The 18,263-nt window shown below is 36.6% G+C and overlaps 1 protein-coding gene across 1 annotated transcript in view; it reads left to right on the plus strand.

The window, feature by feature from the left end:
- PDGFB (platelet derived growth factor subunit B) overlaps positions 1-13,644 on the plus strand; it is a 29,715-nt gene extending 16,071 nt beyond the window's left edge. The window contains exons 2-6 of the mRNA XM_015816724.1: positions 3,341-3,437; positions 6,386-6,475; positions 7,011-7,216; positions 13,199-13,334; positions 13,490-13,644. Of these exons, the coding sequence (XP_015672210.1) occupies positions 3,341-3,437; positions 6,386-6,475; positions 7,011-7,216; positions 13,199-13,334; positions 13,490-13,626 (666 nt within the window). The 3' untranslated portion in view covers positions 13,627-13,644. The remainder of the gene's footprint in view (positions 1-3,340; positions 3,438-6,385; positions 6,476-7,010; positions 7,217-13,198; positions 13,335-13,489) is intronic.
- The last annotated feature ends 4,619 nt before the right edge of the window (positions 13,645-18,263 follow it).

Below are 18,263 nucleotides of genomic sequence, written 5' to 3' on the forward strand. Positions count from 1 at the left end.
TTTAGTTTAACCCACATGCTATATCCTGAATTGTAGCAGCAAAATCTTTAGCATTCACATCCCAGTACAGCACTTAAAACATTGTTTTTTCAGTTAAGGAAAACAATAGGGAGTACAGTGATCATAAATAAACATTTATGCAGAATTTTTTCCCTTATTGTTTTCTGCAGTTAGTCTTTAACGATAGTTAATACATCAGGGTTGGGCCTCTAATTGTAAGGATTGTATCATAAAAATAGATCTCCCTCAATTTATTGTAAAAACAAAGGTTAAAACTAATGCAATGAATTCTTAAAAGAAAAAAAAAAGCATTGGTGACTTATTCATTAGGAAAGATGCCATAGTTTAGTAGTGGAGCACATGCTTTGCATGCAAAAAGTCCCAGGCTCAGTTCCTGGAAAGATTCTTGTCTGAAAATTTAAATACTGTTGGGTTATTAATGATCTGATTCAGCACAAGAGACGTTCCTATGGATACTGGGTTTTTATGCTATTGACCATAATTGCAAAATAACAGGAGGCTCTCCGGTACAAACTCTAATGCAGAGCTGGTCAGCTGTTCCAGAGGATGCATTTCTATTTCCAAAATTATTTTTGGTCTGAGGGCTACAAGGAGCTTTTTTTTTTTTTTTAGTGATGTGAAAGAGCACAGAATTAACATTTTAATAGAAAAGCAGACACATGAAATCTTCTGGAAATGTAACAGATTTATGTTACAGCATACCAACTGTTTTTTAGAGACCAAAAAAATAGCACCATTCAAACATCACCATTGTCATTGTATTTTGGCAGTGTGGTTATGAAGCTCTGGAGCCTGCAAAAATCGGAGTGTGGTTAGCAAGTTGATTTCTCCTTCCACCCATAACCTGGTAGAGCTTCATAGTACTGACCAGAAGCATCATCTTCTTTTAAGTAGCTTCCATAGATTTCAATTCTGAGGTGAGCAGAACTTCTTAGCAAGTCAAGCCCAATATGTTAGGATATACAAGTCTTTAAAGTAGGCATCTGAACTGCTTCCATTTGATCCTAGCTTCTCATGTCTCACAGCTATATTTCTTTTTCAAATCACTATCAGAAAAAGAAGAAGATGATGATGATGATTTTTGAAAGAAGACTAGGTTACTTTTTTAAAAACAAAATTGTATTTGATGTCACATACTAGGGATTTCTGCTCCCCTCTTTATCAAGGTGAGGATTAATTTGGTGCATGCAAAGCGCCATCTAGAATGGTTCGGGTTGTATAAAGTATTAGGATGTTAACAACTGAAGAAAAAAAATAAGCTGTGTGTCAATTTTTAGAACATTTCATTAACTCTAAAAGTGTACAGTTGTCCTATGATGTGAAACTGCAAAGCTCTTCAGGTTGTTTTTGCATTACAGTTTAATTTTTGGCCACACATGAATACAGCACCTGTCTGCTGCTTATTAAGGGAACCTGGTCTTTTTCAAAATCAACTCATTGAAGTAATTATCTTTAAACTGATTTTTAGAGCAACTGCATCTTTTCTTAGTCTCACACAGAAGCCTAAAAGAAGGCATGTATTATCAATTCTGAATCAGAGAGAGATGCTGTGCTTGCACTTGTTCAAGAGTTGTAGCATGCTCAGCCATACCATCTGCAGTGCTGAGAATGGAATTAACTAGAGAAAATTTTGCATGTATTGCATGTACAAAGCTGTATTGATAAAATGTTGTTATAGCTGATACCCTGGAAGCAATGGGAGGGAAGGGTATGCATTTGACAATAGTCTGACAAATGCAGAACAGGTTTTGTAACTGCTAACTATAGTAAATAAAGAAGAACATTGAAATACTAACCCTTTCCCCATTTTCAATATTTTCACTTCAAATAATTTATCCCAGTAGTTCCCACATGAATGTGCATTTAATTTGGAAGACCCTCTTGGGGATAACAGAACTATCAACTATTATTTAGAATGAAGAAATTCTAAAAAAAAACCCAAACAATAAACAAAACTTGGAACTTTGTTCTTATATATGACAATAGCAGCAAGGCTTCTCTATGTCCAGAGATGAAAGGACTAATGGAGTTGGATGAGATGGCAAAATTGACTGCTTCAATTAAAGCTTTATCTAGATTAGTTTCTACTTGGAAACCACTCTTGGAATTTTTTGTTAGTTTGTTTGAAACTGAAAGAAAGGAAAATTTAACTTTGAGTTTTGATTGTTAGGCTTGTTTATAATGATAGAAGTACTATTTTTTATGGTTTATTACAGTTTAAAGGGTCATTGATTTTTAGGTTTTTATCTGTATCAAACAAAGTCAAAAGTTACTTTTTGCCCTAGCTTTTTTCACCTTTTTGCCCACATTCCCCAATTTTGCTTTTTCACTCCTCCTCCCACTTTACTTCTAATTCTTTTTTCGTTGCTTTTTTGTATTTTGCACTTGAAATTTAATAAGATTTTGGTAAAAGCATTAGTGAAGAAATTTTCTGAGAGAAAATGTAGCACCCCAGCAGCTTATCCTGTACTCTCAGTTGCTCTGTCTTAAAATTGCTTTTCTTTTAAACAAATTACACTGAGTTTCCCATATGTAATTCACTTCTTAATTAAAGGAGTATCCAGCTTTGTTGACATTACAGTCCAGTGTTTGATAAAATGTATATGATAGCATTTTAGATAAAAGCAATATAGTTTAATGTAATAGGTACCGCTTTTGTTTGGGCTTTTCCTTCCAAATGCAAAAAAAGACTGTTTTAATTTTAATAGTGCATGATCTCAATATAATTGCTCAACAGTTTAATGCAAACATCAAGTTGCATTGCGGATTGAGAACCATTTATTGGCTTTAATATCAGAGATGTAATAAGGTGGCAGTATTAAGCACGGGAGTAAACTCCAGTAAATGCTGGTAGACCTATATAAACATGCATAAGATAATAACCATTTCCAGACAGGGTGTTTGGAACAATACCAAGACCATCTGATTAATGGAACATTCAGAATCCTTGGATGTATGACTGTAAAGGTCTCCAAAGTTATACTTCTTTTTCACAAAGAGAAAATGTGAAAGATTATTTCATGGATGGTGAGCACACTGACATTCCTGACATTTGCACTTTAAAATACACTTGTGTACATTTCTCATTATTTTCTCTTTTTCTGCTAATCTAGCCTTCCTTAATCAGATATTTTTCAAGGTGCAATGAAACTGAAGTTTTCTGCTTTTGGAATCTTGTAACTGCAATTCTAACATAATTGGAGGGTACCAGGTTGGAAAAGGGTGTATAAGAATTTATTCTGTGAGAAATGTATAAAATTGGTACAGAACTGGCATAGGAGAGCTCTTTAACATAACTTTTTTCTTTTTGGTTTGGCAGGGAGACCCCATTCCTGAAGAAATATATGAATTACTGCGTGACAGCTCAGTGCATTCCATCAGAGACCTCCAGCAGGTCCTGCAGATAGAATCCGTAGGTAAATTTCCAGACCAAATGTTCCTGTTTAATAAATCTCAACAGATATAATGGTGAAACAACAACAAATGCATTTGTATACCACCTGAGAAATGCCATTGTGAATTATGTGTTTTCTAGATTCAGATTACACAAAGTAAAACCATAGGTTATATCTGGGTTGAAAAGCTCCTCTCCCAGGACAGTATGTGGCAGTTTACCCATAGAATAATTCTATAGCCTATTTTGGTGTTTGGCTTGAACTGGATCTAACATGTAATTCGTAATGTAACAGGGGCAGAAATATTACTTGCAAATAGATTTTAGTAATGTTTATTATTTTCAAATCAGTCTGTAATGATTCCTGATGTTTGAAAAAAAAAATAGACTGTGATGTTGTAATCTTCCGTGCTTGAAATCAGATATCAGTCATCCATTATTCATTTCCCTGGCTTTTGATTTTTGGTCTATATAAAAGGAAAAATGAATGACATCAGGTAATGAGAGGAGAGTTAATGTTTTGTTTTACTGTGATGACTGGACTAGGCTGCAGAGAGAGTTGGGGATACCTGTCTCAGGACTGAGGTCACAGACCAGATTGAATAGGTTTTGGCACGTGCAGGAATGTGAGCACGCGTCATGGCCACTGGGTTGGCCCTGGAATGTATTTATAAACATTTTCTTCACAGATTCCATTCTGATCCAACCTCTCCTCCTGCCTGTCCCCTCCCCACCCCCTGCCTTCTCTCTTGTGTTTGTCTGTTGGTAGCTTTGTAATCTTTGCCGAGACACTATCTACGGGGGAACAGAATTTCCTGTCTTTGTTTCCGATGCCAGTTGGACCACTGGCACGTTCTCAAAAGCATTCCCGCTCCCTTTCAAAATGCCTGTAAGGGGAGGAGGGAAAAAAAGAGGGAGGGCACCAGCTGTGTTTTGCTATTGTTCCTCTTAAAAGTTGCTTGGCTTCTCCACCCGCCTGTCCCGGACTACACAAGCCATACAATGGTGTGCCTTCCAAAATTAGCAGCACTGGCTTTTTCATAGCTGGGCCTGTTGGCCTGGTCAGCAGTAGCTTTGCTGCCCTATCTGGAAAGACTCTTGGGGGAAGGGCGAGGTTAACTGGAGACCTCTGTTTTTCAATAGAAGATTTGTTTCAAGTCAACAGCATTGCTATTTTTTCCCTTGTCTGTTTAACCTTTGCACAAATACAGCCCCCGCCCTGCCCTGATAAAATTCCAGAAAATGGGGGATGGATGGAAGAAGATGGGAAGATCCAATTAAGTTCAATGGTATGGATAAGTGATAGAGCTTTGATGTCATGATTCATCTTTCTCTTTCTCTTGGGAGTTGGGAGGTTTTAGGGACAATGAATCTGGGAATAATAGACTTTTAGAATATTGTAGAATCAAAATGTATATAGTTGGGCACTGAATCTCCAACATATCTTTGAGTCTTGATTTCTGCAGAATCTGACGTAGAAAACCCGAGGCTTTACTGTATTTCCTTTAGCCTTAAACACAGAGCTCAGTCTGTAGAAACTTTGCCTTCGTTCTTTTTTTTTCCTATAGGCTTTCTATTCCTTGTTTCTTACGTTCAGAATTATTTCCCAGAAATAAAATCTGCCCTGCTTTACTTTATGTAGCCTGCAACTGTGTAGGAACTGTCTTCAAATACTGCCATTGACTTTGGAATCTGGAGGGGTTTGTTGACTCCAAGGAAGCTCTGGCTGATGTGATGAGAATTGCTTTGTTCAGCATTTCCTATGGGAAAATGTTAGAGAATGTTTATAAAGAAAGCTGGCAGCCTTATCTTTTACCCATCCCCCAGAAGACCCAATTGGCTAAAACTGAATACATCCTCAGTAGGAGGGACAGAACTATTATACTTACCTACATCTTCACTTTCGAAAGATAAAATTACAAAGCCTGAAATCTTGAAATATCTCTTATTAGTTTAACAAAGTACAGACCTGAATAGATGAATAAATAGCCAGATTTGTTCAAAGGCAATTGAAATCAGTCATTTATTTTACCATTTGGGTATTATTCATATTTACAATTTTGTTTTGTTTTTAAAGAAGCAACCTAAAATATACCCAGTGCACGTAACACTTTATTACAGGCAAATATTAGTAATCTAAAGAATAAATGTTATTAAAATGATTTATTGGGTATAAAACAAATAGGAGATATAATGTAAGCTGAGGATATCTGAAAATATACACAGAATGTGGAGAAATATATTGTAAAATTTATATCAAATTAATTTGCTGTGCTATTTATTACCAAATTCCATTGAAATGATTTTGTGGTGTTAAGCACCACATTATCTGAACTTGAAATAAATTGTCAAATAGTTTCCACTGCAGCTATTAAGGGGTATGATAAGAACTGCAGATTTTGAGGTCAGATTGCTAGAATTTGGCTTCTACTACAGAATGATAGTCTCACCTTGTAGCTGAAAAACAAAAATCTAAAACATACGTTCTTATTTTTCTCCTTGCTTAGAAATACATTTTAAGTCATGTTGAAAAAAAAGAATTTCATTTTTAAGGTGGGAAGAATCCTTATCTTTGCATCACTGCATTCTCCCTGCAGTCTTCAGGTATATCATTGCTTATCACTTATGATTCCTTCTTATAGGGGAAAATACCTGCACAATTTCATCTCCTAATTTCAAAATACTTATGCAGAATAATTATATATTTTATTTTATATAATACATCTTGAGCAGAATTAAGAAAGTTGGTAGGGCTACAGGTTGTAGAATTTTATTGAGTTTATTATTCTAGTACCACATTGCCTGTAATTCTTCTTGGCTTTCTTAATATGGATAATTATAGTATTTTGCTAAACTGGAACCAGTCATTTCCTTCTTTATGATTTTGTGAACCTTCGGGTATTTGCTGTAGTGATGCAACTTATATATTAATTTACTTAATTATTTTGTTTTTATTTTCTCTTTTTGCAGATGAAGATACCTCTAGTTCATACATGAATTTTACCCAAATGCATGCTGGTGAAAATCTTGTTCCTTTGTCCCGTGGAAGACGAAGTTTAGGTAGGCTGTAGACTGGCTACTGTATTTCAACAAGTAAAGTATGGGATTATGCTTAGTCCAGAAATACTTGAGTTTTAGTTTTTGCAGATATAAACCAGCACTGTCTTCTACCAAACCAAATAAAGTCTTCTTTACAGTTTCAATCTTTGGAATCTGCTTTGTTGCCAGTTCAGAGATGAGAATATTGGTTAATTACATGCATTTAAAAGAGATTCTGTAAATGGAAAATCATAATCCTTTAACTGAATCAATTAATTAAAATAGTTTGTTTTTAAAAGGGCAGAGTAATAAATTTGCTTATAATGGAGGGATATGTAAGATAATTGCTAAATAACTAAGATATATATTTGGTGAAATATTTTCATCTCTTGCCCAACAAAAAACTTACAAAGACTCCTAACAACTTCAAAATACATAGCAGAAATGCCCCCAAACACTTCTGAATAAAATGAGACACAGTAAAACTTGCAATAAGGAAAACAGTCATGAGTTTCAAAGTTGATTTCACTGGGAAATTTTCTTTTGGGTTTTCTAGGTGGAGCAGAACCTATTGAACCAGCGGTAATTGCTGAGTGCAAGACACGGTCTGAAGTCTTTGAAATCTCCCGGAGCATGGTGGATTCAACAAATGCCAATTTTCTTGTGTGGCCACCCTGTGTGGAAGTGCAACGGTGCACAGGCTGTTGCAATACCCGAGCAATGCAATGTCGTCCCACGCAGGTTCGGGTGCGACATATCCAGGTATACAGATATCTCTGCTCTTCTCCCTCAGTTTTTCAATCTTCTTTGAAAAATTACATTTAAGTTGATAGATTGCAATAAACATATCTGACATCTTTTGAAAACAAGGTTAATATTGATGCTCCTGAACCCTGCCTAAATTATCTCCTGGTGCTGGAATAAATTTGGCTTTAATGGTTATGAATGTTCCTTGAGTAAGATACAGGCAGTCCTCGACTTACAACCAGAATTGGTGTTGGCATCTCAGTTGTTGACCTAACCCTAGACCTACATATCTTTATTGTACAATTATCTTTATAAATAGTGTCTTGAATTGCTTAATTTGCATCTTAAAAAAATAGACAAATTTTATATGTTTGTAGAATGTTTACTGAACATGGGGAAATGAATAGACAATTTGTAAGATTTGCAGCTGCTGATAGACAAGTAAAAGATAGCATAGGTACCTCGACTTATGACCATATATTTAAACATGGTCCAGAATTACAATAGCATTGGAAAGGGTCTTTATGGCCCATAAACCACTTTAGGCCATTTCAAAACACTGCACCCCACCCCTACAGTCACATGACCATGATTTGAGTGTTTGGCAACCTGTTCACACTTATCTCTGATTTCCTAGTACCCTGCAGTCATGTGATCACTATTTGCAATCTTCTCTGCTGGCTTCCCCAGAAAATCAATGGGGAAGTAGGCAGGGATGGTTGCAAGCTAAATGTCTTTGGAGATTCTCAGTCATCCAGGTCATGATTGTCCCAAAGATGCTTTTTCAAAAAGCAACTGGACTTTGTTTTTCCTTGAAGATGTTTCACTTCTCATCCAAGAAGCTTCTTCAGTTCTGACTGAATGGTGGAAGATGGAAAGATTTATATTCCTTGCAGTCATCTGGTCATTGGCACTCTTTTTGAGAGTCATTGAGGCCACTTGGTTGTTTATCTGTGCCTCAGGGTCACCTGAATAGTTCAAATGGGTGTGGGACCTTCTTGGAACTGCTAAAAGGATTATGTTGTAGGGGATAGGTAATGCCGTATCCCTCCCCCTCCGTTGAGACAGGCTGTTCAATCTTAATGTAGATGGCCTCTTTGACCCCTTTCAAACCAGCGGCCCTCTCTGCCCAGATTGATTCTGATTCTGTCCAGAAGCTGCTTCTGCCTGCCAAAAGAACTCACTCTCATTTCTGGGGCTGGCTCAAAGAGCTGCCTGTTAAGGGATGCTCAACTCCTTTGGCTGGGTATGAAAACGTGCTCCATTCTTCCATCCCATACCAGGAATTCCCTTCCCGCAAATGTGGATTTTGGCACGGAGGATTTTCATTTCCTGACTGGAGTCCCAGGGTCTCCCTCTCCCCTCCCCCGGGCAGCCCATGCACCTTACCTGGGACTCTGTCTGCTTAATGACCCATGAGATTGCTTAATGACTGCAACCAGGTGCATGCTTCCTCCAACTTTGTTATATGGAGATGAGAATATTGATTATATCTGGAGGAGTGAGTGAATGCCCACTGAATACAAAAGTGAGTGGCCACTACAAGCAAAATATATTGAAGTGATTTGGTAAAGAAATAAAAGACTAATTCGTGTATACAATATATGAAAGAAGACTCAAAGCATTGAGAGGAAGGGGAAGACCAAGAAAGTCATGTTTGGATGGATTTGATGAGACCTTCAAAAGATTAAATTTAAAGAACAAAAAGGCAGTATGATGCAATGTATGGTCAAAATTATGCAGAAAGTAGTTTAATATTGTTGTGCAAAGATAACTCTTTGTTCATTTGCCAACACCTGTTTAAAACAATAGAACTGAAACAGTACACCTGGGCAGTAACAGAAAAATATCACTGCAATCAAATTGGCTACCTATAGGAAACAGAAGATGAGAAAGTACAATCCAGTCAGCCAGAACTTCCAGGTGCATGTTGAGGAACTAATAATGAATTATTGTGTCATATATGAGTTAAACCTTGGAAATTAAAGAGAGTATTTATGCCAACAGGATATGACCTGGTACAATTAGAATTTAAGATCAGTGTAATGATTAACTTACAGCAAAAAGAACTGAGAAGAAATAAGAAATAAGAGTCACAAAAATTTATATAGAAAAAAGATTCTCAAAATGTCAAGAATTCAAATGGCTTCCAGAACAAGTTATCTTGACAGGCAGACATTAATATAAAGCCTTTGGCAACAAAAAGGAAATACAGCAACTAATAGCAAACTTCCAGCATCAAGTAAGGACAAGGAAAGATATGTCAATCAAGAATTTCAACCCAAAGAGGAAAATAACAAGAAAAGAGAGATGAGAGGTACTTTTAAGAAAATCAGAGAACTCGTAGAAAAATTAAAGGTTATAGGAATATTCAAGAGTAATTATGCAAGGGATCTAATTGAAATAAATGAGACTAAAATTGCTTGAGCAATTAATTCAACTCTTTACAAATGGGATTATGCGATGATAGAGATATTGGAAGGGAGGTAATATATTTAGGAAACAACTCGGTGAGAAAATAAGATGCAAAGCAATAGAACACTGTCAAACAGAAAAGCATTGGATATAGATGAAATACCCATTGAACTGCTTACAGGCTTAGGGAAAAGAAAGTTGAATTTATAGCCAACAAATAATGGACATGTTTGTGAGGCATAAAAATTGGAAATGTGAATGTACATATCTATATTGAAGAAAGCCAATGTCAGAGAATGTCCAAAGTTTAAGAAGGATATTTACTTTTATTCCTTGACTACAGTAAGGTTTTTTGTTTTGTAGATTATATCAGTGGGACATTTTAAGGCTAATGGGCACACAAGATTGCCATTCTTTTGAATAAATTTCACAATAAAGTTATTATAAAAACAATATGGAAAAATAGAGTAGTTCAGAAAGGTAGAGGAAATGGATGTATATTGACTCCTTATTTGTTAAACTTGTGTGACAAATATGTTATAAGAATAGAGGGATTGGAAGAAATGACAGTAGACATGGTAAAGTAAAAATTGGAAACTGAACTAAGAATTTGAGATGTACAAACAACAGCAGAAGAGCTCATTAGGAAAGTGAAAGTAGAAAGTGAAAAATCTGGACTAAAGTTAAACATAAGAAAGCATTAAGTATGCTTAGTGGATTTACAGGTAAGGTAGATAGTTCTGGATTTTGGGGGTGAAGAATAGGTAAAGATGGCTAGTATACAAGAGAAAAATAGATTGTCTTAAGAAGGAAGGCAAAGACAAACTCAGGCAAGATCATAAAGGTTTAGGGGATTTTTTTTTATGTCAACAGATATAGGAACAATCCCCCCCTCCCAGTGCTATGAAAGTCAAATATTGTACCACTGTGAAAGGTGAACACTGAGAAAATAATGCAGAAAAAAGATAGTTGTGTTTGAATTATAAGCATGAAGGCAGTCATTAAGGGTGCCATAGGTTGCAGAAAGGTCTTGAAAAACTTGTTTGCTACAGATGATGATTAGCAAGCAGAAACTCGCCTACTATGGACAAATAACGCAAGTGGACTATAAAAATTAATGTGCTTGTCAAGTTTGAGGGAAAAAGAAAAATGGTGTTACAATGGATAATATAGATTAATGGGTTTGGGGATATTGTTGTAATGTCCCTGGAAACTTTTTGGATTGGGACTTTAGACAAGTTGAAATGGAAGTCATGTACTGTATACACCAGGAATTGATTCAATGGTATATAAATACTTTCACAGTTTAAGTTTAATAAGGATTTAGTTATTTATGATAATATTCCTGCATCGTGCTTGGATCAGATATTGCCAATTATATTTCATATATAATGCAGTTCTATAAATGCCTGTTTTAAAAAAGCCATGTTAAGTTCTGTATTGGCTTCTACTATGTTTATAAAGGAGGAGTACTCTCTAACACATTATCCTTTAGTATGTAATAAAATAATTAAATCCAGTAGTCCAATGGTGGAATTGGCAGAAATGAACCTACTGACAAACATGCTAACAAACAGCTTGATTCTTTATTGTGCTGGTGCACCTTAACAAATATATCCCCAGCTGCTCTTCAAAGTTATCTTCTCTGGATGTATTGAAAGTGGGTATCTTGCAAATGACCTCTTCTGATGCTGTTCAGTTTCCAGTCAGTATGGACCTCTATGCTTCTTCCTGGATAAATCATTTAAAAATACAAATTCCTTGCTTGACATCTGTATGAGAACAAATTCCTTGGATTTTTCATACAACAATGCACAAAGGAAAGAAAATGTTACACCATTTCTAAGTGGGAAATTCCTTTCTCCATAAAACTTTATGAAGCAGAAGAGAATGAAGTTGGATGGAATGAAGGGGATGTGATAGTTTTTTGGGGGGGGAAACCAAAGAGTTCATAGGATAGTCCGTGAACGTGATCCTGAAATGCTTTCTTTGAAAATAAAAAAGGCTGTATTTTTTATTCAGAAACAATGTCTACTAAGCAATTTCTGTGCTATAGTGGAATGTGGTTTTTTAAGAAAATTAAACTGAGGGGACATTCGATCATTGCTAGGTTCCTGGGAAGATCATACCTATGCTTTATGTCTGCATTTGAGTAACATGTTTAACCAGACAGGCACAATTGTAGTTCCTTATTCTTAGATGGGCACCAATCAGTCACGCAACCTAGTTCAAGGATTGTCATCTGGAGGAACAAGGATCCCATCTGTTTCTTCCATCCCCTTATGCTAGGAAAATATTGGCAAAACTTTATTACATTCGTGGCTGCTTCTGTATTAGCCACACAAGCCGTTTGGATGTTGCAGACATTCACTGTTTTAAAAGTATGTTTTGTGACTGTCAGACCTTGCCAGTGAATGTTGTAATGCAGCATGTTGTTTTCTCAGAGTTGTGTGCTTTGGTCTCATTTCATTGGAGGACTGACTGACTGGTATAGATGTTTCTGGGCTTCTGAATTTGTGTGACATACTTTATCCAAAAACATACTTTGAGTAACAACTGACTCCAAATTCGAGGATTAAAATGGTCCTTCTTCTGACCTTGAATTGATTAGGTACTGGGTTTCCATGTCATGTAGGACCAGAAATGCCTCTGTTAAGAGTGCTGTGCAAACCATAGCCTCACATCACATTTAAAACAGACTTCAGTAGAATTGCATCCCTCTCCTCCCTAAAGTATTTCTTTTGCCCACAGTCACTCTATAGATTTAACCCTCTTACTCTTAGGTGGGGCTGCTCAGAGCTCCCATGTTGTGTGGTAGTTAAGATATGGACTAGGAATGGGGAGATCCAGGTTCTAAATGAGGCTTGGGCCAATTACTCCCTCTCAGCCCTAATCAATATGACAGGTTTGGTGATAAAGAAAAACTTGTTATATCATGCACTGAATGCTTTGCTGTAAGAACTAAATACAGGCAGACCCTGCAATGCTATGGAACAAATGCTAAGAAAATCAGAAGCCTTTAGCTAGAGTAGTTTGCTGTAGAGTTTTTCCTTTGTCTTCTGATAAGAAATCTGCTGTTACACTTGTGACAGCGACTTGCAGTTTGATCCAGGGTGGCAGGAGGTGACAGGCAAGTAAACAAATGATAATTTCTTGCAAGGAGAATGAATTCAATAACTTCTTGGTCTTCTTTAGCTCCATATAGGTATTACAGGATGAGCTAAGAGGAATTATCTTGAGCAACGAATAGGAGCCAGCACTGTCTTTCATGATGCATTTTTACAATTTGTTTTAGTGAATTAATTTGATATTCTAAGCAGGAGAATTTGATAGTTTGAGTGAAATATTCCAGTTTCCCCAGTTTGGACTTTAGCTTCAGTCCTTCATTAGGATATGCTAATGGATTAATCTAAGATGCTATTTTGACTGAGATTAATTAGACTACATCTGGGCTTTATCACAAGGCAATAACAAGTTTTAAAATGTACAAACAAAATCTTTAATAGTAATAATGCTGCCTGAATTGAGATAAAGTCACAGTGCTATGTATCACAGAGTTTGTTCTTACTCTCTTTTTGATAGGTAAACAAGATTGAAGTTGCTGAAAAGAAGCCAGTCTTTAATAAAGCAATTGTAGCTTTAGAAGACCACCTGGCATGTCGATGTGAGCCAGTATCACCCAGACTTCCCAGTCGAGAAAATTCACGTGAGCACAGAGGTAAGTAATGTAGAATTTATGCTTATGAGAACTGGGTACATATGAAGAAACGTCTGAAATAATAAGTAGAAAGAATTCTTTAAAAATATGTTTGTCAGTGTCAATAAACTTTTATCTACTGATGTTTATTGTGCACCCTCTTTTTTTCTTTGCAGATGAGCCCCCAGTAAGTGCTGTAACTTCTCTTCCAGCAAGACCAAGAGCACACAGGTTCCCACCACAAAAGAGGAAGCATCGAAAGTTCAAACATGTACATGATAAAAAAACATTGAAAGAAATTTTCCCAGCATAAAAATGCTGGTGGGCAGAAGTACAAATGTCAGGTAAATGTACCAGATATAATCACTCATTTGAATTGAATTGAATTGAATTGAATTGAATTGAATTGAATTGAATTGAATTGAACTGAACTGAACTGAACTGAACTTTATTTGGCCAAGTGTGATTAGACACACAAGGAATTTGTCTCCAGTACAGAAGCACTTAGTCCACATGCAAAGCAATAGAATAGTAATAATAATAATAATAATAATAATACCAATAAGAGGGGGAGTAAAGAAGATAATAAGAAGAATAAATAATAATATTACAGACACCCTGCTTGGGTAAATATTAATAAACATTAGACAGCACTGTGAGAATTAGGTGTTCAGCAGAGTGATGGCACAAGGAAATCTAGTTGTTTTGCCATGCAATGGCCTATAATGGTGCCCTGAGAGGAAGAGTTGAAACAGTTTATATCTCAGCCCTTCTTCTGACCTGCACAATATACAAGTCGTCTATGGAAGGTAGGCTGGTTGCAATTATTCTTTCTACAGTTGTAACTATCCATTGGCGTCTGTACCTGTCTTATTTGGTTGCTGTATTTTGGGAACCTCTTCAGCCAAGGTTGTTTTCACAATAAATCCAGTTGAATTACTGAAGTATTATTTTTCCACAGTTGGCTGGAGAAGGAATTCAGATGATCGAATTCCTTATTTCATTTGGGAAGTGCAAAAATATGTGTGTTTATTATGAGTTTGAGACAAAACAGCCCAATTTGAAATATTCTGTTAAAACAGTTGGCTGTGTTCCAGCTGAACTAAAATTAAAACAATTCAAATATTCTGATTATAGGAATATAAGAAACACCAGGGCTTTTTTTTGTCATAGAACGCCCAGAATGGAGTTCCGGCACTTTTTTGGGATGGAACCTTGTAGGGTAGGCAAGGCGGGTTATATAACGTGTGTGAGTTCCGGCACCTTTTTTTTTTTTTTTTTTTTACAAAAAAAGCACTGAGAAACACTGTGAATTTGGAAGAAGCCCCATTAATAGTGTTTCTCATCCCAGATCCAAAAGACTATGAAAGATGACAATCTCTGGTGTCGCCTTCTGTCTAGCTAAATTGTAGGAAAATTAACCAAAAAGATGAGTTTTAAAATATTTTTGAAATTATTAAAGCAAACAATGGGAATTTAACTTAGCAATCATCCACTGCAAATTCAGTTTAGATTACAATCTTTATACCAGCTATTTTGTAAGATCGATCAGTAGATTTGGCGTGTGTTTTTTCTTTTGTACCTCATTGCCAAATATAACTGAATTGCCCTTGATTTTTCTGTTCGTTTATTTGCAAATGATGATGGAAGCTGCTGCAAAAATGTTTACTGCAAAAATTCTGTTAACACTACCGCAATAATAAGCAAACATGTTAAGCTCAAGAAATCAATACAAAAATATACAGCATGCATATAAAGCACGCATGCACATGAAAGCTTAACAGCCCAACCAAGCCAAGTGCTTGGTTAGTGCTCTTTGCATGTACAAAACTTTAAATACATTACCAACACTTGTATCTGAAGATCAGTAACATGTGCTTGCAAAGAAACGTTTGTATAGCCTCTCTGCAAAATACAGTAGAGGCCAACACAATTTAATCCAACCGCCCACAGATACTCTATATTCCCTGTAGAGTAACATTTTTAAAGTTGTAACTTACCAGTCCAGCTGGCAGCAGGCAGCTGCAAGCTATCTTCTGCCTGTCCACATTTTTAATTGTTGCTTTCTCCTCACCCTGTCAAGCATACGCCTATTGCAGTGGAAACATGAGTGCTTCCTATGCTTGTACAAGGAAAAAGAAATGGATAAAGTAAGCTAATCACAACCTGAGAAACAACAATAAATCACAGCACCCAAGACACTGAAAATGATGTACTGTTAAAATGCCAACTTTTGTTCCATATGTGTTTTAAGCTCAGGAGACTTGAAACAGCCAATCAATTGCCCAGCAGTGCCCTTGACATGATCAAATGTTCTGCAATATTCATTTACTGCCATTCGACAAACCTGCTGTGCAATGTTATTTGTAATATTGTCAGCACAGTAAAGTTATAATGATAAATCTTCCGTTACTATGTCAAGCTTTATTTGTGGGAAGAGATATGAAATGAAGCCAGTTATTAAAGCCCACCCAGCCCAAATCAAGAAATTCATATATAATTCATGAGAAAGTTGCAAAGATCAAACCAAAATAAGCCTTTAGCTTTAAAAAAAATGCTTTTTTAAAAAAAGATTCAAAATTATCCTGTCATAAATCATCACTGAAAAAAATGAGAAGACAGTTTAGGAAAACGAGAATGCTACAAATCGACATCAAAATTGTTACGATGTTCTTGAAGGATTTTTATTAGCAGATGTTATGAAACTCAGTATGAATTTCTGTAGCGTGTTCCCACAATCATGTCCTGGTAGACATCTGATCGGTTTTATTACAGATTTTTTTTTCTTTTTGCCACTCTGTAATCCCTTAATTTGGGGTAGAGTTGGGTTGACTGGATGGAGTTGAGCGTTTACTGGCCAGTTGCCCTTCCTAATACCTATGCAGAGTTCGCAGCAGATATTTTTTCTTTGCACCCTGTGAGAGAAACATCTGTCGCTACCTAGGATTGAACTTTCAACCTTCCAAGTGGGAAGTGAGTGTCTTTACCACTAGGCCACCACACCATTTTATTGTAACGACAAAATGTTGGACACAAAATGTTGTGGTCTGATCCAGCACAGTTATACTGATTTTTATGGATACTTTTTAAAAAGTTGCAATAAAAAAAAATCCCAGATTTCTGGAAAAGCAATGAAGATTTATTTCATTTTTTATGAATGTATTACATTTTATATGCTACCCATCTAGTGACTGTGTTTTGTATGGAAGCAATCCTTGAATTTAGCTGTCAGGACAGAAATCTTCTAGATATGAAAATGTGAAGTGGTATAAGAAAACCACAACCAGCATCATACCTGGCTCATTTAGGCACCATGAGCAGATGACTTGTTCTCTGGAATTGAATGCTAACTCTCCTTTTGTTCTTTCCTTATGTTTCAGGTTTATTTAATATATTTGCTGTATAGCCCCCATGGGGTTATCAAAAGTTTCTCTCCGTCCATCTGCCTCAATGCCCTTTTGGACGGCCAACGGTGCTTCCCAATTCTTCATTCGCTGAATGTTTTCTCACCAAAGTTTGCCATTTAAGTTCATAATGGCATTACATCCGCCTCTTGAAGAAGAAAAAGGAGAGAGGAAATAAAGAGCAAAACAACAGCAATGGGAATGGACAAGATGCTTTTTGCTGCAACAAACACTATCGAAATGTTGCAAGACTTGTGGCTCTAATGTGTTTTGGAAGTGGTGGGTTTGGGGAAAACGGGAATATAACAAGGTTATTTTTCCTCCTTTTTTTCTTCCCCATCTTGGACTTAACTGGGCTCAGGTTGTTTACTGTGGCAATGGGCATGTCAAGAGAGTCAGTATGGCAAACAGTGACAGCAGATGCACTAAGGACTTTTACTGTCATGTTTCCACTGATATGTTTAATGTCTTCGTGTATATTTCATTTTTCCTACCATGCCTTGGGGAATTGAAGCAATCAATACTAAATTCCCATTCCTAACACTTTCTGGAACCAGGCAGGGAGCAGTTATGTTGGGAGTCCATCTTACCCACCCTCGTGCAAAGCTTCCTCATGGGTCAAAGAAGTAATTTCTGAAAGTGATGTTAAGAAAGACTTGGCTCCTCCTGTCAATTGAGTTTAGAGATGTTTCTGTTAATAAATTTACATTGGGAAAAGTAATAGTTGTGACTCATGGACAAATTGGGGCTTCTAGCACCCCTGATGTGCTATTTTTGCAACTGCTGCCTCTGTAGTTGCTAGAATAAAGCATTGCTTTTTAGTAAGCAGGGCCACAGCAATTTTTCAGCATGTTGTTTTAAGATTAGGCAGTATACAGGCAATCAGCAGCAGCATCTCTCTAAATGATCTCAAATGCCAGTTGAGGTAAAGAGGTCTCTAGTTAGGATCACAGAGACCTCTTGCTACTCTAGGTAAATAGCAGCAGTTTCGACCAATCATTGATAGGATATAGTTATACAGCATCAGCCTTCATTTGTATGTCATTTTTTTCTCTCTAGCATAGTCATTTATGCCCAGATGCAGTCTTACACAGGGGCATCGGTGGAGTTGGGTCAGAAGTAAAAAGAAGTGAAGATGGCAGTTGCCTTTGCCATCTTGATCCCACCCCATTCCTGGATACCCCAAGTCTTACAGTACTAATCTCAGGTTAATATCTTCCAATCTTATGAAAACCAAGCTGTGTAAAATCTTAGAAAAGCCATACAATGCTGCACAATGTATTGAGTATGTATAAAAGTCAAGTGGTGCTGAATACCATTACACAAAGTGCTGCTGGCCCCATCCCAGTCCAATTAATAACATCTGGTGGATATGGCAGATTTCTCTCTCCTTGGGACTCCAGCTTGGGATTTGCTGTCTTTAAAAATATGATAAATAAGCTGTTTCCTGTCACTAAATGCAAAATTCACTGGAAGTCTTCTGTTGAGACAGTAGCCTTCGAAAAAAGTTTAATTGCCTATGGACCTTTACTGAGAGAATACTGAA

Source organism: Protobothrops mucrosquamatus, unplaced genomic scaffold (assembly GCF_001527695.2).
Source record: "Protobothrops mucrosquamatus isolate PMUCROS unplaced genomic scaffold, P.Mucros_1.0 scaffold486, whole genome shotgun sequence".
Lineage (NCBI taxonomy): Eukaryota > Metazoa > Chordata > Lepidosauria > Squamata > Viperidae > Protobothrops > Protobothrops mucrosquamatus.